Below are 22,935 nucleotides of genomic sequence, written 5' to 3' on the forward strand. Positions count from 1 at the left end.
ACTAACATTACATATATTATTTTGATATTTCTTTTAATATTTATTAATATAATTTCCTAAACAAATGTAATAAATACATTTAAGACAGAATTGTAATATTTTTAAATTGAACTCTGAATTGCGTTTTCAAATTGCAACCTTGAGCTACATATCTGTAAATTGTAAAAAGCAATTTCAATTTGTACGATCAAATAGGAAATTTGAAGGAATTCCCAAAATAATTACAGAAAAGGACTAGAAAAAAAAGTTACAAGCTGCAACAGAGAAGGTTCTTCCAGGAAGTGACGTGCCGCTAAAGAGTCAGCCAATCAGCAACGAGAATCCTTGTGTTCACAACATTCCTTTCTGTCCCGAAACGCCTCCTCCTCCCCCCCGCCAAACTAACCTGTATGGGGGACTGTGTGGAGCTGACACGTAAACTCTGTCCGTATCTCGGGCCACGCAGGATACTACCAATTGGGGCAGAAAACAGCCCCTGACCCGAACAAAAGGTTAGCTTGTTAGAAGAAGTATGGAGGCAAGAGACGCTACGGCAGGTGAGTTACTGTTAGCAAGACAGAGACCTGCTTGTTAACCAGGCACAGTTGTATAGCTGTTATAAACCACACTGTCTTGCTATGCTGAGCTCCACCTATAAAAACAGCTAAGCATTTTTAACACGTGTATTTTACTAGATACAGCATTTCTAATTTAATTTAAGATCAGTGCAGATCTTTTTTTTTTCTTCTTGTGAAGTTTATACTATTTTTTCATGATCCGTAGGTGCTTTTGTTAGCAGAAGTGGAAAAGAGCAAACCGCAAAGAAGGAAGATGCAGCTCCCAGAGCAAAATCACCCCCGACTCAGAGCAGGATGGAGCAGATGTTTGGGTTCAAGGCAGAAGACCTGAGTTCCTGGCAGAACCTGGTGGTCCTCCTGAACAGACCCACTGACCCTGCATCTCTGGGCATCTTCCGCTTTTTATTTGGTAACTCCCTGCCCCATAACTAGGAGTGGAACGATTAATTTCAATAACAAATTGATCCATATCATAATTAGTGGTTGTTGATCTGCGTTATAGTCAATGTTGGTTCATTTTTAACGATCCTATTCACTGACCTAAAATCGATCCAGGACATCTTTAGCCAAAAATTCAACCAGTGTGACTCAGAGATAAATACCTGGTACCGAACAGTCCAGGTGAAGTTTTCCAGAGTCCTTCTTGCAAGATAATCAAGTTTAAATTAAATATGTGTACAAACAAACAAGCAAACAAGACTTCAAGGCAAATCCATTCACATTTTAGTATCATAATGTTCAGCCAACTGTTGTTGTTCCACATAAAAATAACACAAACATTCCACTGTATGGTCACAGGTCTTTGCAAAATTCAAAGTATTTCCAAACACTGAACTGCAATGATGTCTAGATCATTTTTGGCTGCCATCACGTCTGTGTTCCGCTGTGATGGTTATTTTTCTGTTATAGTAAAATAAACCTACGGTGCCTCAATCCAAATGTTTTTTTTTCCTTCAATATAATCGATTTTTTTCCATTTTGAAATAATTTTAAAACGGTAAAGGTCGATTCGATCAACAACTTGCCTCAGACAAATACATTTGGTTAAATGTATTAATCACTTAAGTGGATTGATCGTTACACACCTACCCTTAACTGTCGTGACTCTAAATATGATGCTAAGTGGTTCCCACTTTCTCTATGGTGGTTTATGCAGGTATGCTGATGGCCATCGATGTAACACAGGAAAGAGGTCTGAGTCACCTGGACTACAAATATTTGGACGGGGCACCTGTGTGCCGCTTTCCTCTTTTCGACTTCTTGCAGCCACTTCCACTAGACTGGATGTATTTGTTGTATCTAGTCATGTTCCTCGGTAAGTCCTGAACTTTCATGGTTGCACATAGGCTGAATTATTTACAGAAGTTTGTATTTTAGGGCAGCATCTAATTATTTTTGGATGGTCTATTAAAGCTTTTGACTTCAGTGACAAAAGTACAGAAACTAGTGCCACAAATTTCATTTTTGTTCCTCTCAGCTAACCATTTGATCCAATAGTTTATTAAGTGATGCAAATTAAATTAAAAAATCATGACCATGACAATTGGATAATGCAATAACAAGGTGTGCATACATTTGTTTTTGATTAGTTTCTTTCAATGACAACTGACCAACTAAACCATTTCTAAATGCAGGGGCGCTGGGGATCATGCTTGGTTGTTTCTACCGCCTTTCCTGCCTCATGTTTATCTCCACCTACTGGTACGTCTTCTTTTTGGACAAAACGGCCTGGAACAATCACTCATACCTCTATGGTCTCATCGGATTCCAGCTCACACTCATGGACGGCAACCGATACTGGTGAAGAGATGCTTGTGTGTTTGTCCCTTGTGCTTGCTTTGCCCCCTTCTGTCATTCACAGCTGTGCGTTGTTGCAGGTCAGTGGACGGGCTGCGAAGGCCGTCCATAAGAAACGCTCACGTGCCTCTTTGGAACTACACCCTTCTAAGGACACAGGTTTGTACCTGTCTTCGAGAGCGTTTGCTTGTCTTAACTACAGGTAGCTCATCGTGGGAAGTGATCTGATGATGTTTATTTTACTCTTCCTCAAAGATATTTATCGTGTATTTCATCGCTGGAATCAAAAAGCTGGATGCCGACTGGGTGGAGGGATACTCCATGTCATACCTAGCACACCACAGGCTCTTTGATCCTTTCAAGTAGGTGTTCTGTTGGTGTCTTTAAAGTCCCACTCCAGTCATCTTTTGATCTATGGTTAAAGCACTGCCATTGGTCTTTTAATTACAATTATTATAATTGGCTTTTGGCCAAAATCAAAAAACCTGTGTAGTTTTCTAGGACATAGTTTCTGCAGAGCGGCAGTAGAATTTGCCTCTAAGTTGCGGGCGAGACCGTTGGCGCGTCTGCTCCTGATCCATAACAATTTGAATAAAGAAATACTCAGAAATGCAAATGTATGCTTAATTTTCTCCTGTATCATCAGAAAAAATCCACAAGAACATGTTAAAAACAACAAAAAGACTATTTTAATCTGAGATGGTCTTTAATAACTAACGGTTTTTATGACTGGGATTACGTTTTTTTCTTTTTTCAGAGTGATTCTTCCTGTGGAGTTAGTCAGTCTGTTGGTCGTCCATGGAGGCGGTCTTGTTCTAGATCTGACTGCTGGATATCTACTCTTTTTTGACGCAACACGGCCTTATGCTATTTTCTTCGTCTCATACTTCCATTGTATGAACTCTCAGCTCTTCAGCATCGGTTAGTAAGCCGTTTTACTGCCCCGTCTGAACATGTTTGGGTTTTCTTTCCCTGTAACTTCGGACGTTTCTGACTCTTACTTAGGAATGTTCTCCTACACCATGCTGGCCACCAGTCCTCTCTTCTGCTACCCCGACTGGCCAAGAAGATTCTTCGCTCGTTTCCCGTCGTTTCTCAGTTCCGTCCTGCCCCTGACCTCAGCAGAGTCTCAGCCCAGCTCCTCGTGTGTTTACAAGGAAGTTCTCAGTGCTGAAGGGCAGGAGACCCCAACTGCCCCAAAAGCCTCCAAACTGAGATTTAAGCACAAGCTGGCAGCCATTTTCACTATTGTCTACATAGCTGAACAGTTTTTCCTGCCTTATTCCCACTTCATCACACAGGTAAATCTTCCTCACATGTCTTAAAAATGCTCTTAAATAGTTCCTTTTTAGAGGGATTTTACTTTGATGTTATTGGAGGTCTTTTGAACCCGCAGAGCTCACTAACCAGTAGTTACTCAATTGGTCAATAATCATTGCTGCACAACAAACAGCAGCTCAGACCAGTGTCATCAACAGGAGGATGAATCATTTACAAAAAAACCTTTGGGTTTCCTAATAGCTTTTTTGGACTTCCTAATCATTTATGTTTTCTTTTAGGGTTACAACAACTGGACTAACGGCTTGTATGGATACTCATGGGACATGATGGTTCACTCCCGCACCCATCAGCATGTAAAGATCACCTACAGAGATGGAAAAACCGGTGAAATTGGATATCTGAACCCAGGGGTGATTTTCTGTCTTAATACAATCTTTACTATTACCATTTTGGGCAACTACATCAGCGTGTTACAGAACAATGTTCCACTCAGAGTCACCTACACATAGTTTTTTTTTATCTCCAGCTTATTTACAAATAAAGCTAGAACTTTCTTGCCTTCCTGTTGCAGGTTTTCACTCAGAGTCGACGTTGGAAAGATCACGGCGACATGCTGAAGCAGTACGCCACATGTCTGAATCAGTTATTGCCACGCTACAACATCTCTGATCCAGAAATCTATTTCGACATCTGGGTGTCGATCAACGAGCGATTTCAGCAAAGGTACGACAGCATTTTACATCAATCTATTTGAACTACGTTAACAGAGGGCTGTGGTTGCTGAATTTCTTCTCCTTCAGGATCTTTGATCCTCGCGTGGACATTGTGACGGCTGATTGGTCACCTTTCCAGCCAAACCCGTGGCTCATGCCTCTGTTGGTGGACCTCTCACCCTGGAGGACCAAATTCCAGGAGATCGAGAGCAGTTTGGACAACCAAACAGAGATCGTTTTCATCGCGGATTTCCCAGGTTGCACATTTCCTCTCGTCTTGTATTTTTTTGTAAGAGTGGCATAAAGTGGCTGCATGTGTTCCAACTAACCACATCAGCTTTCAGGTCTCCACCTGGAGAACTTTGTGAGTGAAGACCTAGGCAACACCAGCATCCACATGCTACAAGGGAAAGTGAATGTGGAGATTGTGGAGGAGAAGAAGAACTACACCCTCCAGCCTAATGAGCAGATAAATGTACATTATATTAGTCTCCAAATAAAGATTCACAATATTTCCGTACAGTTTGATCGTGCCGAGAGCTAAGAGTTGATTTGAGGGTGTTATTGTGTGCAGGTTCCTGCTGGAGCTTACCATAAGGTCTACACGGTGTCTGAGGAGCCGTCCTGTTACATGTACGTCTACGTCAACACCACTGAGGCAGCGCTGCAGGACAATTTCACCAAGCTGTTTGAGCTCCAAGAGCGCATACGCAATGGAACAGGTGAAACTCTCACAGGTGGAAACAGCCCAAAAGGAGACTAGCTTCAGGTTCAAATTGCACCACAGACTGTCAACTTAACTATTGCTCTGTTGGTGACCAATCTTTGTTCTAATTTTGCTTTAAAACTGCAGAATTAATCTGTAAGACATTTTTTTGTGAAAATAAAATATCTGTCTTAAACCAAATGTCAGTCTTTTCCAGAACCTTTATCAGTCGTATATTGACCCGTCTACCCAAACAGAAACGGAGCCTCTTCCTCCTGAGCTGCAGCCTCTTATGGCAACGGACTCCGAAGGCGCAGAGGTCAACGCCACTGACCCGATTGTGCAGCTTTTCCTGAAGAGGCAGCGCCGCTTGAAGGAGGTGAAAAAGCGCAGAGAGGCTGGCCTGCTCGAGCGGATGGAACGCTTTACTGTTAAAAAGTACTACACGATTCGAAGAGGGTGAGTCTTTCTCCACAGGCCAACTTCCTGTTCGTAACTTCAGGAATGAAATGAACTATGTTCATGTCTTTGGTAGATTCCTTATGACGGCCATCGCCGTGCGTAACCTCGCCTTTGGCCTGCCTCCTCTGGACCAGCTGAGAGAAGAAGTTGCCTTTGCAAACATGAAAGGACCACAAGAAGAAGCCAATCAAAATGATCCACTCAAGGATGAAGTTGGTCATGCAGAGCTTTGAAGTTGTAGTGTCAGCTAAGCCATGAATAATGGTGAACGGACAGCAGGTGGCAAGTCACACAACCAGTCTGTGTGTTAATGTTGGGCTGATACTTCAGAGGGACAAAGGATTTCATGTTTGCTAATCCACAAAAAGACTTTATGCATCACTTATGAATCAGAAAATCCTGCAGAAGACTGTTACAGCACCTATAAAACCCCAATCCTGCCGTCTCTGGACATGAGGATCCATTAGAGGAAAGATGAGAACGTGGTAGGATGCAGAGATGGTTTTTCATAACGTGGAACGACTCAAAAGAATTTTGCACCACACAGATTTAATAAAGGCAATTGTTTAGTAAAAAGCTTCACCCTTTGGTCCGGACAAGTCAAAAGTTTTATTTATGTTTATATTTTGCAAGACATTTATGCTAAAAGTGCCACAGCAGAATTCAAGTGTCCTCTGTAATTTGGCATTATGGCACACAAAAACACACAATTTTACAATAGTCAGAGCACAATGTTAGCACAAAACAAATATATTTTCACAATTTAAAGAAACTTGAGCAAAAATAAGTCACAATTGTTGTTAGTTCAGATATAAAATTCTATATTTGTAGTCATGTCATCAATTTTAGTTCCAAAAAATGAAAGAGAATGAGCTAAATAGGAAAAACTGTACAGAAAAACCACATGCAACACAATAATCCATGAAATCTACACAATCGACTTCCAGCAGGAGTTGTCCTGCAACTTCACAGAAAATGAACTAATTGTGTTTTCCTTTTTATTGCACACAATATCGATGTCTGAGTAATCTCTTTTTTCATCGTTAATGATAGCAGACGTTACAACCCCTTGGTGTAAATGTACATGTAGTAATAGATGCTGGTCTGCAGAAACTCAAATGAAAATGAACTTCAGTTTGACATTGAAGCTTATATTGAAGTTCTCCCTTCATTACCAGATTGTAAACAAATCGATCCAGTAACTTCTCTCTACTCTCTACCTTTCAAGAAAAAAAACATGCCCGTGCAAAAGTTTGATAAAACTGCAGAACAATGCGGTCAAGTCATAAAGTGCTCATTTTAACACACACTCAATACTTTCCCTTTTAGTGAAATCCTCCATTTTTGCACTGCAACCACAAAAAGGGCGTCTCAGAGCCCTATAAAGTTGTCTTTTCAGCGTGTCATCCAGTACCTTACCTCCTTATTCCATTTAAACCTTTGGAGATGCAGCACTTTGATTCATAAACTCTAAACAGAGTCAGGACAGATGCTGGTGCAAAGCTGATAGAGTAAGAGGTGAGAAAATCTATTTTAAATGAATGAAAGCTGCTACAGTAACAGATTGATGCAGCACTGTCATCACACGTGTACCTTTTCATAACAGAGGCTAGATCCACATCTATCCCTAAAGCACAAAGATGCAACCACTGCATTCCCTTTAAAAAAGCCATTTGTGTTTGTTCAGTTGGTAACATTTGCCAACTCCAGAAGAACATTTTCCGTCTGATCCAAAAGGCGTGGCACCCTAACTTTGAAATCTTTGCCTACTGCAGAATTACAGTGCAGCATCGGGGGCAAAATGTGATCCATCATCTTTGGAAAAACAACACTATTCAACCTGGCTTCTACTGCGGTACACGCTGGTTAAAATCTCACTATGGATCAGCCTTTTGTGAGCTGTGTTTCCTGTTCACCTACTGCAGGACGAAAAGGATCGGTTATAACAAAGTTTTCATTTTTATCACCAACATTATTGATGGGAAAACAGTTTCACAACGAGCTTGTTTTTGTAGTAGAGATCTTTTAAAGTTAAACTTAGTAGTGGTGCTGTGTGTCAAGTTAGTGTTTATGTGTCAAAAAAAGTAGGATGCAGTGTTCAGTGAAGGCGGGCTCAGGGTATCTTAGTCTTGTTTAGCACGATCAGTTTGTGGCGTCAAGCTCCTCGTTTTCTACCTCGGCTGCAGATCTGGATAGAAAATGCCGTGGATCACACCTTCAATCACAACGTTGGAAAATTCATCTGGGAAAAGAAAACAAAAATCAATGAAATCAATGTACTAGATTTGGGAAAGAAAAAAAAAGGATGCAGATTTGGAAGCGTGAACGTACCATGTGGCAGCAGGTAGGGGTCTCTCAAAAATAGCATGACTGGCTGATGAGAAAGTTTGCTGAAGAAGAAGAAGAAAAAATTCCAATCCCAGATTTTAATAAATGAACTGTCTATGTCGTTGACCGGTTTGAAGTTCAGGAGTGGAGCAACTAGTGACTGAAGTTTGAACTGGCTAAAGTTCAAACATGTGACCTACTGGATTTTATACACTAAGGAACTGAAAATAACTCACCTTGACTCCACAGACTCTGTATCAAAGGACCTTAAATGACAAATAAAAAAACATCTTAAACGTGTCGGTTCTACCAAAGAAATACGATTTTTTCCCCACAAATATAAACAGGAACAAATCACTTTGTCTGTAAAGCAAACATGCAGTTTTAACTCACCCGCAGCTTTCTGTTTTTGGCACTGAAGGAAAATGCCGGATGTTTAGGAAGTCCAGGAATATCTTTGGAAGAACCTCATTTTCCATAATTATAGTCTTTAAAAAAAAAAGCAAAGGGGGAATTTCAGAATGTGCTTGAACCAAACCATATTTCTTCAGCAGCTTCCACATTTGTTTATGATAAGAAGACAGAAATCTTCAGTAATTAACCAAAGTGTTTAGGAAAATAAGCACCTGTAGGTAGAGCTCCAGGCCTTGCCTCCTTTGCTCCAGGACTTTAGGAACCCAGTTTCTGACGTGCTTTGAAGGCATTTCCGGCGGTTTGATGCTCCTTTTAAGCTAGAAAAATATTTCTATATGTTACAAACAGACTTCAAAAGCAAATGTAATTTGGTTTTAAAGTTTTAAAAGTAAAAGGATGACAAAAAGGAAGTGAAGACATCCTTGGTCAGCAGTTTTTTTTATTTTTATCCCTAAAATATATATGTATTTTTAATATATTTAATGGACTTTTCAGCCCAGAACAGAATCACTTTGAGAGAAATGCATTGTCTGCTTATAAAAACACGAACTTATGAGTATTTTAAACTTTAAAACTCAAGTCTTACCACTTCAAGCGAAGAATAAATGACTTAATGCGCCATCTGTGAAGTTACACTTGTTTAAAGACGACTAACTAACATAGTACATTGGAACAATGTATGAACAGCTGAGCAGTAAGAGGCGATGGCATGACAGAAAGAGGAACCTCTGTGTAAACCTACAGCCATCAGCACATCAGTGGTGATCGAGGTTAACCTCCGTGATGCACGAGAATTCCTTCCTAGCTGCAGTGATTTTGCAATGCAAGAAAATACGATACTCTGCTTTTCACTATAAATATTAGTTCAATCTAAATGTAAACGTGCATTGGAAAAAAACATAACATATCAGTGAAGTAAAAGGACTTTATGCTTATAATCTGTGTATAGGATCAAGAGAAGTTACATTATTTTTAATTAAACTCTAGAAGGTCTGCAGTAAATTCTCACCATTTTGTGCAATGCATGGAATTCACTGTAGCGCTTTTCAATGCTGTATAGTCTGCCACTCATCAGCACGTCAATTTTAAAGACCTAAAGGAAGAAAAGAAGTCAGAGAGAGTGGACTTTTGAAGAAAACATCCCATCAGCCTGTGGCTGTCAATGCAGATGTCCGCTCTGATGACAGGAAACATCTGGCTGCTGTTCTGTGACCTGTGAATGAGCCTTCCATCACTAAGCTGGAGGCTTTCGCAAAGCCTTGATGACACGCCCGTCGCTGTAACTTCCAGCCTTAGGCAAAGCAGGAAATGCCGTTTGAGTGACGGTCAGTGACGCTCCGGAACAGGGAACCTAAACGCCTGACTCGACAGTGTGGAAGCTCATTTACAGGCCAATTCAGCTCAAACAATATGTTAATGTCATTACTTCCTCAAAAACTGTATTAACACCATTTAGAGGACACACAGTAAAGAACATACAACAATAATCTGTACATCAATCTTTCAAAATAAACAGCAGGCGGGTTGGAAAAGTAAAGAAACAACAAGAACAAAAGTAACTTTATGTTCAACTATAAAACAGAGACAGATGATAGACTTGAACAATCAGTTCAAAGAAATATGGAGTTTTATTGCTGAATTTAATATTATGAAGACAACATTTTGTTAATAAAACCAGTAAATGTATCACAAAAAACAAACTGGGAAGATAACTTATTATCAGTAAAACCAAACAGGATGTTTTTCCATGTCAGGAAGTAAATTTGAGTCATTACAATTAGTTATGTTAAAGTTTAAATAATATACAAATGATAAGTGTGAACGTCATTTGAGTCACTGTGTTACTTTCATGTTTTTGTTTAGATAAATAACTATGGTTTTACGGAAGACGCTGTGAGTTATGGTAACTAACTCTGAGTGCATTATTTAGCTAGTTTCGAAGAAATTTTATGAGTGATAGTTTAAGACAAATACAAACAAAGGCAGACATAAAAAAAAGTGTTTAACCCTTGTTTTCACGTCGTTATTACCTAAACACACAGAGAATTGAGACGGAAAAGTCGTGACAACAGTTTAGCAGCAAAAGAAACTCAAAACAGAAATGATTATGTGCCTAGCTTACCGTGTATCCCTTCTCTATGGAGTTGTTTTCTGAGCGAAACGACGGAATGGACACTCGAACTGGATGCATCGCTGCTTGAACGAATGTCTGCTGTGTAGATTTGAGCGGCAATAGAACACACAGACGAACACACAAGAACACACAAGGGCACACACAGACGAACACAAACACACTGCTGGTGGGTCTGTTGAGTTTGATAAAAATCACAGTTTCGAAGAAATTTAGACAGAGCTCGCGGACGCCCCCTGGCGGCGCGGATGACGCACATCTGCATGAATTTAGTCTCAGAAATTTGAATTTTGAATATTTTTACACGTATTTTAATTAAACATATCGTTTAATTATCTGTTTTATTATTATATACATACATGTATATATATATATATATATATATATATATATATATATATATATATATATAAATGAAATATGTGGAACATAAATGGAATATAAAACGTTTTACCTTTTTAAAAAAATTATTTCACAATAATCAATAATATATTATTGTGTTGGAAGCTATGATGTTATCTGGAATTTTCATAATTCAATTGAGATTTACATATCAGTTTTGCTATTGTTAATTACGGTTTGTTAATTTTAATGAATTTCTTATTTTTGTCGAATAAAATAAAAAAAACACTTTTATAAAACTCTTAACTACTTATCGATAAAGTTAATTTTCATGGACGTTTTGAACTGATATTTGAAACATAAAAAGGTCTTTTCATACTGAAAATAAATAAAAAGCAAGTAGTTTCCTGTTGAGAAGTGTTCTTCACACCTCAGGTTTAACCTTTTGTCAAATTATTATTAGTATATGTATTTTACATGTGAAATGAGAAACATCTATACTTCTTAATATATGTTTATGAACCTTTTCTTAATGGAAAATGTGCTTTTACAAAAAAAAAGCAAAGGCAAGAAAAAACTTTTTTTAATGAAATAAACAAATCCAAAATCCAATTATAGCATGACAAAGGTTTATTCAAGTAATAATCATTTTAGTTTTTTTAGCCAAAAGCATTCCATAAATAGAAAAGGTTAGGTTTTGAAAAACCACCCACACATTTTCAATCCTCCTTTCTGACCTATTGAAGCTCCTGAGTTTCATACTTTTAACAGAGCATCCATTAATGTGAGATGTTGGCATACAAAACCCATCCAGACGGAAATGTTCCAAAAATGTTGTACAGGTAAAGAAGATAACATTGTTTGATGCTACATTGCCACCTTTTTTTTTTTTTTCAATATTTTGCTTATCTTTTGAAATAGCATGTGTACACCAAGTGTAAAATATCGCTTGAAATATCAAATGTATACTTAATGAAATGATATTTAGTACTGTTTGATCTGTCGTTGCAGCTCATTCATTCAAAGTCACTTTTAGGTATTTTTGCAGAACCACTTTGGACTTTTACCTAATATCTGTGAGAATGGAAAAACACATGAATGTAAACAGCCTAATAATAAATAAGACCAAGAACAAGAAAATTGCATCCCATTATTTAAAATACTTACGTTGACATGTGACAACCTGACACATAGGCATAGTTGCCAGTGTAGCGCACATCACAGCGCACGATGTTGTTGCTGTAGTCCTGTTCTGGGACTTGATAGTAAGGATTTACACTAACCTGCGAGCAAAAATGGCAGATTATTAATGATGAATAAATAAATGAGTAACAGGATTTCCCTGTAATCCCAAGGATATAAAATGTATTTGAAGGCATCCAGAGTCGAAAGACCAAGTTATCATGTATTCCTAACAAACCTTCAGGATATAGTTGCCAGGTTTTACATCTGTGATGTCAATCCACTGACAGTCAATGTCTGCATTGTAGGTGTCATAACATCCCGGGCTCAGGCCCTGCACATTGAAAAGTAATCATAGAAAACATGATATAGGCAAGTTGTTCCACAGATTATATGGTGTCATATGCAGAAAAAGCTGTTTAGCTAATTTTACTGCTTTATTGCAGTTTGAAAAAAAGAATGAAAAGTCCTAAAAGGAGATAAGGAACAAAGCCATATGGTTCTTCAATCAATCAATCAATCAATCAATCAATCAATCAATCAATCAATCAATCAATCAATCAATCAATCAATCAATCAATCAATCAATCAATCAATCAATCAATCAATCAATCAAACAATCAATCAATCAAACTTTATTTATAAAATAGCGCTCGAAACGCTTTAACACTAAAAACAGAAAACACACAATATTACAGTAAAAACCCAACCCACCCTTCACCCTTCCCACTCCCCTCCGTTAAAACATATGACCCCCACGTACAATGAATAATGGCTATGTAACTGTAAAAATAAATAAATAAATAAATAAATGTTAAAAAAAAAAAATAATAATAATAATAAAAACAAGTAAAGCTTGGCTTTGCTGTGAGGAAACAGTATTTGGGAATCTCTTCATACCAGGAGCCAGCCTGGCCATGGGAGCATCACAGAGCCCACCCAGACTGGGACAACAACGGGGTCCACTTCACAGCCGTGAAGCTGCAAAGTTAAACTCCAGCTGCCCCAGCAAGGGCGACAACCGTGGCAACAACCACCGACCAAGCTGGCAAGTCCTGGAAGAAAAGATCCCCACAAGAAACATCTTCTTTGGTGATTGTGAATATAATTGAATCTCCAAGCAGGAAGAAAAATATCAACCTATCAACCAATCAATCAAGTCTAAGGTGACTTTCACCAAGGACCACAGTGGTTTTTCTAACTGACGCATGCATAGAAAAAGTAAAGATGTTGGATTACAGGGAACTTCCCCTGTCGAAAAATTCACATGAATTCTTTAGCATGAAGAGTTTTACAACTCAGAAGAAGTCTCACATGTTCCATCTGAGTAATTAACCTTTTTTTAAAGGATTTTAAAAATGTGTGGTTTTGTTATACGTTTTGCACGATATGTAATGTTTTGCAAAATCAGAAAAAAGTGCATGATTTGAATACCAAAAAAAATTCTGTATATAAAAAAAAACAACACTATGAAGATTAAAACAGCATTCAAAGTGGTCCCTGATTCAATTTAATTTAAATCTTTATTTGGGTTTCAGAATTTCTTGAGGTATTTTTGTATAAATGTCTAAAAACCAAATTTTTTTCTTGGATAGAATCCGTGAAAAAACATGTATAAATGCTGCACTACCTCCCAATATGTTTATTTTTACAATGTTCATTTCAAAAGAATGCTAGCAGCTGCAGTGCTCTTTTGTGCTTGAGAGGAAAGTATTTTAAGTGTCTCACAGGGTCATGGAGATAAGCAATGAAATAAAAGTTTCAGGCAGCAGCAGCACCTTTTATGGCAGACTGCTGTGGAGTTAAGCATTTGCTGACATTTGACGTTATAAAAAAAGGCTGCATTGTCCTCTAAAGAAAAAACAACAAATTCATATTTCACTAAAGTGGTTTTCATTGATCATTGTGTTTAATTTCACAGCAGTTGCTAATTGGTAAAAAATGTTCAAGCTAATCAGCTTGACATATCAGACATTTGCTGCTTATATTGAGAGAAAACAAATATTTGTTTCGAAAATTTAACCCAAAGATGAGAGCTCATCGATTATTTTGTGTCAGCTTTTGCTCCTTTTTCATAAAATGTTTATGTGCTTGACTGGGGCCATAAAACAGAGTGAATTTGCTCAGTGTCACTGCATTTTTCTTTAAAAAAAACATGTTAAAAATCCCCTTAAGATTTTCCTGGTTCCAAAGGTCTTATAACCATCTTGTGCCCTAGTATTTAACTTTTATTCTGGAAAATATCTGCACAGATAACACTGCTAATACTGTATTAACTGAAGTTGCTACTATTTTAACAAAAACTTGTTTACTTTTAACGAGATTTACCAAACTTCCTTTAAATTAAATGGACGTGGCTTTTCTAAATAATAATAATGAATAATAATGTTTTGGATTTATCTGCGCTTTTCCAGATGCTCAAAGCGCTTACAGTGTGTCCATTATTCATTCATACTTGGTGATGGTGAACTACTGTTGTAGCTACAGCTGCCCCGGGGCAGATTGACATCAGCTAGCTTTTGACTGACACTGAAATTGTAAGATGTCAGAAGGGGTTTTAGACTAAAATAGAAAAAAAGTATTGCAAAAGTATTAGATGAGAAAAATTATTTTCTTTTGAAGGTAAGTAACTGAATCCCCCAAACTCAGTTCAGCACAACCTTAAAAGTGAAATCCTAAAAAAAAAAAGCCAAATTGTTTTTGAATAATATAACGCAGTTCTTTTTACTGTAAAATGTTTAGCACTGACGAAGCATTTCAGGTATTTGTGTAATAGTTGCATGGGCAGTAAATCAAATGTTTAAACTCAGAGACCTGAGTATGGGAAGTGCAGGCATATCTTCTGTAGTATCCATAGTCACAAGAAGTATCTTCCAAGCAGAAACTGGCCTTGTGGCCTTCTGCTACCGACCGCTGAGAGGTGGCATCCAGCAGGTCGTAATGGCTGAACTCATCCATGCTGTGAAAATGCCTATAGATGAGAGACAAGACTGGATTAGAACAATTCCAATTCAAAAGACTCAATAAAGACCACCCAAAATTACAGTTATGTCATCATCATAGCATCAGCTAGCTTTTATGAATGTGAAACACATCAACATCTGGTTTAACTCTGCTTTCTGAAAGAAAAACAGTCTGGACTCTGGCTGGAGTCGACTCTCAAAGTACTGACAAAAATTCTATATGGGCTACATCAACAGTTTACGGAATCTTTGCCAAGCATGCTCCATTTTGGGGAACAGCTGGCCAACTTCATAGCACTCCGGCATAACTATGGAATGCAGTAATTTTAGGAAAAAAGAAAGAAAAACAGGCAATTTTATGAGAGCTTAGTGACAATTCAGCAAAATCTGTAGTTTTTAATGTTTTTTTTTCTCATGACACACACACAGTAAATCTATCAGACTATAAAACAGACAAAAGGTAAATAAAAATGAAAAAGACATTCACTTTTTCAGGTGCTTCACAAAAGAAAAAATGGCTTGCAACAACAGAATAAATTGTTATTCTTCAGTTTTTGTGTTAGTCTTTCCTTTTTAATTTATGCAGAAATAATGAATATATATATACACACACACGGAATATATATATATATATATATATATATATATATATATATATATATATATATATATATATATATATATATATATATATATATATATATAAAATATATATATAAAAGCCTTCACGTTCTCATTTACAAACATTTTCAAAATAAAAGTTCTGGAGGTCGTAGAGACTCTCTAGGCTGAAGAGTTGAATGTGGCACATGAACTCACTGATGGCAGCTGTGCCACTCCCAGGAGTAGCGTGGCCTGTTTGGTAGGAAGTCAGCTGTTCCTTGATTCTTGACTCTTTGAGGAAACCTCAGTAGCACTCGAGTGTCATAATCCCTTATGCTTGATCTGTAGGCAGAGCTGCAGGATTGGTGCAAAGAAAACAAACAGATTTGGAGAATTAAAAGCAGCACGTTGTCAAGTATGGACACAATGACATCAGCAGGCATGTTTGTCTTGCTTTACCCCCTCTCCTCAGTGGATCGAGTCTTGTGGGTAAATACTGGGTGGAAAAAACTCTTTGGGAAACACGTGGTCATTTGGTTTAGTTTTCAGTAATGTGTTTACCATTCGAGCTTTCTCTGCCAGGGGAAGCTATGATTAAACTTTTGCAGAAATCCTCCCCCTCTTTTCTTCCATCAGCGGCAGGATTCACTAAATTTTACCTTCTCACATTGCTTCCACTGCGAAACTCTCACCCACCCGCGCATAGGTGGTTGTTATGGCTCAGACCTCAGGGAATCACACCCAGGTCTTTTTTTTTTTGGTCTCTCATCACTTTTTTTGTACCTTGACAAGCAGTTTTCCTCAGCTGCGCATCTTAAGTTGTACATTGGGGATCTCTGGACATAAGCAGATGCTTGAATGTAGTATGGGTCTGGCACAAGATCAGGGAGTCCTAATAAAGAAAAAGGTATTATATTGTACCCCATAAAAATATAAAGATGCAATAAATGATCACAAATGCACGATCTGATGAGCAGAGGATGAAACAGAAGACCAGCAAAATGCTGAGGTGAGGTTGGATTAATTTGCTCCTTACGCACGCTACATTGTGCCAAATTTACGCATGATCGCAAAAATAAAAATGCAGCCACTTCTTTCTCTCACCGTACTGATGATATCTTGTGCCATATCCAGGTCTCTGTCTCTCTCTGGGTCTCTCGTAAACGTCATAGTGGTTGTAATATGGATTATCACCATCAATGGACTTGTATGGGTCGTATGGATCATCACCAACCATCATGTCTTCTCTTCTTGGCAGAGACGAACTGACATTGACCTTCTGGGTGTCGTTGACTCGCTCTCCAAAACGTTCATGTTGAAGCTGCTGGCGATGTTCTGGACCTCTCACAAGCCTTTGGAGCTGCGGCGGGACGCTTCGTGGAGGCTGCTGGTCCTGCCGAGCCACCGACTGTTGCTGGGTGTCCTGACGTCTCTCGTCTGCATCTTGGACGATGGTTATTTGTTGCGCCCGCACTTGCTCCTGCGGTGCGCCTCTGCGCCGCGCCGGCTGGTACTCTGCGCCCTGGCTTAAAATACTAAACACCTTGCCGTTGTGGGACCATTGCAGCGTCTGTCGGAGAGCCGCACTTTGCTCATTCCTTTGCTGGGATCCGGGATTCCTCTGAGAATGGACAGTATGGAGGGACAAAACAAACAGGCAGATGCGCGCGTATGCGTAACGCGAAGCGCCAAATTGGCGTAACCACATTATGATCTGAATTAAAGGAAAGTATATGTGATGGTACGAATACACACAATATTATTAAGACGAACCTTTAACTGCTTCTTCTCCTAAACTAAAATATTATAAATTTCAGCCTGGATAATGGAAGCAAAACGTTTCAAAGAATCCATGAGGAGTCATATCGCTTTGGTCATGCTGGCTACAGATGCGCCCCTGCAAGATGATGATGATGAACAGGAGGAGGAGTTCGACATTATACAAGCTTGATGCCTAGCTCATATAACCACTGTGGTGCTTAAGCCACGTGGGTTTGATGTCTGCAAAGGTCGACATATTTGGTGAGAATCACGACAACTGTTTTATTTAATCCCGCACAGGCGAGTTTGGACTAATGTTGTGAAACTGTGGTTTCTTGGACATTTTCACACTGCCTTAAACCTTGATGATAAGATTTTTGTTGTTGAAAAAATGTCCTATAAACCTCTGGATGAAGTCCAATTTTGCACTTCATTTCTTCGGTAAAATAACAAAACTCCCTCAAGGTTCCTACAACAGCCTGAGGTTTACATCCATTTCAGTCAAGCCTACTTTGAAACATGCATCACATTTCCAACTAATCTTAAGGTCATTAATACTAATTTCTCCCTCTCTAAGGTAAAATAGTATGTGATAAATCTGTGTTGGGAAATGTCTGACCCAGTGCTCTCATGCAGATGAATCAAAGTGAGAAACTGCAGTCCAGCCAAATCACATAATGCATAGGTTGGGAAGCTTAATATAAGGTTTTCGTTTTCCTCTGTCCAGAAAACCAGAAATTTCTTAGCATCTACACAGAAGACTGCAGGAAAAGAGCTGCTAAACCACAGCCCAAAGTCTGAAGGATTTTGTGGGTTCTTACCCCACAATGACTGAAAAGCTAGCGGATGTGTTTTTTCTTTTTTTTCTTTTTCTCTTTTCTTTTTTTCACATGTTTTGCACATGATGAGAAATTAACTATGAAATGGAAACTTTTTTAATTCAAGTAACTAAACTTAAGGAATTTTAAAGCATTTAGCTAAAATATTGATTTTACTCTATTTCCTTTATAACACTCCCTTTTGTCTGGTTAATTATGAAACCTGATGAAGCAACCACAGAAAGCACTGACAAAATGTGCATAATATCTTGATTTTTACTCATAAAAGAAACCAAACCCTGTTTTTTGTCAAAATATGTGACAGAAAATTCATTGTTTTACATTCAGGAGAGAAATCGAAATCTTTTTTTAAATTTTTCATCAGTACTTGTTTTCTTGATCTAAAACATTCACGGTGCAATCTTTGACTGAAATAGGTCCACAGATTTGATTAAAATGCACTAAAGCATTCCTAGCTGAATATTACAAAAATGGAATCAAATCATTATCTTCTTTCTCTTTCGGCTTTTCCCATCAGGGGTCGCCACAGCGAATCATCCTTTTCCACCTCACTCTATCATGGACATCTTCTACCCTAACATTAGCCAACTTCATGTCCTCTGTTAAGACATCCATGTATCTCCTCTTTGGCCGTCCTCTTGCCCTCCTGCCAGGCAGCTTCATCTCCAACATCCTTCTACCAATATATCCACTATCCCTCCTCTGAACATGTCCAAACCATCTCAGTCTGGCTTCTCTGACTTTGTCGCTAACACAGGCAACATGAGATTCCTGAAGAAAGAGCATGTTTCCTGTTGTGCACCAAAAGCCTGAAGTGACTCATTCAATTAAACGTTTAAAACTGAATGTCCCTTCAGAAGCACATTGAAACATTTTGTTCCAGATGTGTTTTTTTCGTTTTGTGGCCTTGTACCTGCTCAGATAAAAGGGAGCATGACAGCAGTGGAGCAGCCAGATGTTTGGAGGCTTTGATGATGAGGCAGTTCCAGGCTGTGTTCTTTCACTTTCAACACAAAAACCTGATTCAATAGTCTGATCATCATTGTGCTTCATGTGTGGGCTTTTACAGGGTTAGGGTTAGCAAGATCAAACATCTCTTGGCACCTCCAAACCAGAACAAGGAGATCATTCAACTTTACATTAAATAACAAACATTTTTGACTACTTTGAGCCACTGTTTGTCTGAAGAAGGGAATGTTATATAATTTTAAACAGATTAGTCCAGCTTTGGTGATTTTGCCTTCAATTCTGTTACCTGCTCAGAATATGTGCTGTAGTATAAAATGCTTTTAGAGGTCTTTAACATATAACAATATAGAAAAGCCCTTCTAAAAGATCTTCTAAAAATTACTTTTACATACTATCAAGCCTTTAGTTAGAATTTTCTGAGGGTCACAAACAAAACATGACATTTACAAATTTAAAAAATATGTAAGAAAGGTCAAGACCTGCACTATCTGCACAATCTTTCATCAAATAAATATTAAGATAGAGTTTTTATCTTTCTATTTGAGGGTTTCTATCCATCATGTTTGCATAGCCTATCAGTAAAAACCATGTTTGTGTTTTAATACAAAAGTTTCCAAAATTAAAGCTGTAGTTATATATCATTTGTCATTAATTTTTCACAGTTGACTTCAGTTTTTTATCATCTGTTTATGTTCCCTTTTAATAGATTCTCACAGATTTATGGGATTTCAATATCACACTGAAACATCATACTGATCAAGTGCTTAATAGATTTTCCAGAGGATTCGCATTGAATCATTTTGTCATTCCATTTAATCCGTACATCCATCATCTCTTCCACCACAAGTCTTTTATTTCCTGACCTGGAGCACACTGTTTCATCCTGTTGATCAGTATGAATCCACAGATTCAAATTGTCATTTTAATGTTGAGTGCATGAGAAATGCGACTCATGTTAACTTTGCTTTAACCTCTGAACACAAAGTTTTTAAAGCACAAGAATATTGAGCTCTAATATAAAATGACTGAGTGGCTCTTGTGACGACAAAAAGTCTTAAAGGAAAAACATGAAACACTCTAAAAATACTCCATAGTCTGTGACCTGTTTCTGTTAAAAGCAGGTTAAAAATAGATGAATTGTGCTCTAAATTACAGTTAAGCCCATTTGTATTTTTCTTGGAGGGCGAACATCACCTTACAAGGATTTTATTTGCAGCGCCTCAGGGCAAATTAGAGCCAAACACAACAACCCTCCCCTGGAAAGATGCATGGGTTTTTCAGAGATTCACAATATCAGCAGAGACTGACAGAAGAAACGCTGTATGATCCAGGCAAACTGCGAAGCTGAGCCCTAATCCTCAGGATTAAAGAAGAAAAGTCAAAACTAGACAATTAAACTTTGAGACTTGAGACAAAAAATCTTTCCAGAGTCACAAAAAGTCCAGCCACTGCTCCTAAAACTCTTTCCTGTTTTGTCTAAAAGAAGCTACTTCATGGTTGGTAGTTTCCATACCGAAATTTTACAGTCTTGCTTTGAGGATTTTAAATTCTGCTTACTAATGGTTCCTCCAGAGACAGAAAACTATGTGCTGGAGTTCCTGCCTCACCTCCTTTCTCTGCCCTGCAACTCCAGACAGACCCTCAGAACCAGCTGTTCCTGCTCACTGGTGCCTTTTCCTTCTAATTCATTAAACTTACTAAAAAGTTTAGCTTTTTTTTCTTTCTTACAATGTTCCTGCTCAAGCTCCAGAAACACATCTGCAATGCATTAGCCTATTTTTTTTTTTTTGTCCACGTCGCTGGAATACATCCCTGTTCCATAACTTTCTGGGCACTCAGATGAGCTCAAGGAATTTGAGTAAATACCGGTCTGTGATGCAAAATAAGGAGGGACACAACAACTGAGTCTCCTGCATGAGACACGTCGATGAGGGAAAAAAAATCACAACCTAAAATCAAGTGCTTTAATATAAAAAAACCCCACATTTTTAATGTTCAACAATTTGGGCAAAAATAAGAACTGCCTTTGTTCACCGTTTGGTTTAACTGAGCCATCGTATGAACAAATAAACAGTTCTGGTTTGTTTTAAACTTAACATATGCTTAAAAAAAAGCTCACTAGATTGGAAATATTTACACTTCTGCACTCCTCTATACTTGGAAAAGTGTTTGTTTTGTAAATAAAACAGACCATTGAATTTTCTTTTCTCTTTTTTCTTTTGAATAAATGTTGGTTTCCAGTTACTGTTGAATCAACCACTAACTTGAACTCTCTCACACACAAATAGTCTGGTGGACTACGTGGCACACTGCACATACAGTGTATGCAACCAAGAAAAGGAGGAGGGGCCTTTGATCAGGGCTCAGCTCGGACAATTTTACGCTGGTTCGCAATTTCTTGGCCTTTATCTATTTACATGTGTCTTTTGGTAAAATTACAGAAAGATATTTGCATTAACACAATAATAAACACAAACTATTTCAATAATTTACTTTTCACATTTTTAATACTTTAATGCTAAAAAATTGAGGCTCGTGTTTAAACATTAAATGTGTCATTTTATCCCATAAGAAAAATAAAACAATCCAATATTCAAAATATTAGAACTCCATGGTTAGAAAGACACACATGGAAACACTGGGATTATGGCTCCTTAGGAAATAAAACGTAATTTTCTGTTTTCTCATAACCAGCCACAAACACCAGCTTAGACCAACAACTGTAAAGAGACTAAGTCTGCGTTTGTATGGACTTATTCTCTGCGAGCTCTGACATGAACTAACAAACCTCAATTCAGCAGAGAGGTAGCACTCCAGACTGGAAATCCATTGTTTGTAGGGGGGTAACCAGATGTCTTTGGTACAAAAAAAAAGGCTTTACTTCACGAATACATGACTTTCTGAAGGTTTTGTTTAATGTGTTTATGTGTAAAGATTGGATTCAGTGGGTCACATGATTCAAAAACCTAAACTATTAGTTAAGTTAGCTTTGCTCAGATTAACAGACATTTGTGAGCAAGATAAAAATGAAACATTCATTTTTATTTAATGCAACGTCCAATTAAAACGAGTTAGTCAAAAGCTTAGTTCCTAATTTGGTTTCAGCAAGAAGGTCTTGAGTTCGATTTTATCGACCCTCTTTCTTGTTTAGAAGTTTTCATGTCTCTCCCTTGCCAACCTCTTTACCATAAATCCATGCAAGTCATGTGGGCGGGAAACCAGCAAACCAGTCAGGTGTGTGGGTCTCTACTTCTGCTAGATGGAAGAGATCTAACAAAAATCCAAATGTAATGTTTAAGCTCCTCACTAAGATCACCTCTGGCAGAAACAAACATGCATCTATTTATATCGTTGTGCCCCCATAAACACAACTATTTCTCTGCTTAAATATATCAAGGAGAGAAATATTGTTCCTAACTGTGACATTTGTCCGTTTTTTGCTGTGGGAACATTGGGCTCCATCTACTGGACACATGCTATCAATTGCATTTCAGGTTTTAAGCTTTATTCACTATAGGCCAGAGAGATTGTGGTTTAGACCCCACAGGCAGCCTCCTTCTGTGAAATGTTCTCTTTCATTGGTTTTCTTGGCATGGTCCAACTTTTATTCACAAAATCTTATTGTGTATTGAGGCAGATTACAAAAAAAGAAAAGAAAAATCAAAATTCAATTTTTTTTCCATTTTTTTATAATTTGCTTTAAAATTCTTTCCAGACTCCCAAGAGGTGTGCCACCCTTTACTTCAAATTTTCTTATTTGGTTTGGAGTAAGAGGTTCAGCAGGTCTATTTAACCGAAATCTTTTTGAGGTAAATGTTTCTTTCAGTAAATGAATTTTAGTCTGCAGTTCTGCTGTATGTTGGGAGGTATGACCATGCTTTAAATAA

The 22,935-nt window shown here is 38.0% G+C and overlaps 3 protein-coding genes across 3 annotated transcripts; 1 reads left to right on the plus strand and 2 right to left on the minus strand.

Moving 5' to 3' along the window:
• Positions 1–298: 298 nt before the first annotated feature.
• ggcx (gamma-glutamyl carboxylase) lies at positions 299–6,092 on the plus strand. Its single transcript, XM_004074807.4, has 15 exons — positions 299–536; positions 763–966; positions 1,714–1,872; positions 2,192–2,357; positions 2,435–2,513; positions 2,610–2,716; positions 3,112–3,275; positions 3,360–3,655; positions 3,914–4,045; positions 4,207–4,358; positions 4,436–4,605; positions 4,693–4,823; positions 4,923–5,070; positions 5,312–5,513; positions 5,590–6,092. The coding sequence occupies exons 1-15, from the start codon at positions 512–514 to the stop codon at positions 5,747–5,749; spliced, it is 2,295 nt and encodes a 764-aa protein (XP_004074855.1). The 5' UTR covers positions 299–511; the 3' UTR covers positions 5,750–6,092.
• A 9-nt stretch (positions 6,093–6,101) lies between these two features.
• snx24 (sorting nexin 24) lies at positions 6,102–10,627 on the minus strand. The gene is made up of 7 exons (XM_004074806.4): positions 10,381–10,627; positions 9,268–9,351; positions 8,471–8,575; positions 8,238–8,332; positions 8,081–8,110; positions 7,848–7,906; positions 6,102–7,758 (listed from the first exon to the last, which is right to left on the minus strand). Exons 1-7 carry the CDS (start codon positions 10,447–10,449, stop codon positions 7,688–7,690), a joined length of 513 nt encoding a protein of 170 aa, XP_004074854.1. The 5' UTR covers positions 10,450–10,627; the 3' UTR covers positions 6,102–7,687.
• A 716-nt stretch (positions 10,628–11,343) lies between these two features.
• On the minus strand, positions 11,344–17,408 carry loxa (lysyl oxidase a). Its single transcript, XM_004074805.5, has 7 exons — positions 16,584–17,408; positions 16,263–16,371; positions 15,696–15,833; positions 14,728–14,884; positions 12,152–12,247; positions 11,899–12,014; positions 11,344–11,805 (listed from the first exon to the last, which is right to left on the minus strand). The coding sequence occupies exons 1-7, from the start codon at positions 17,185–17,187 to the stop codon at positions 11,799–11,801; spliced, it is 1,227 nt and encodes a 408-aa protein (XP_004074853.1). The 5' UTR covers positions 17,188–17,408; the 3' UTR covers positions 11,344–11,798.
• Positions 17,409–22,935: the final 5,527 nt, after the last annotated feature.

Source organism: Oryzias latipes, chromosome 12 (assembly GCF_053564925.1).
Source record: "Oryzias latipes strain Hd-rR chromosome 12, Olatipes_Hd-rR_3.1".
Taxonomy (NCBI): Eukaryota; Metazoa; Chordata; class Actinopteri; order Beloniformes; family Adrianichthyidae; genus Oryzias; species Oryzias latipes.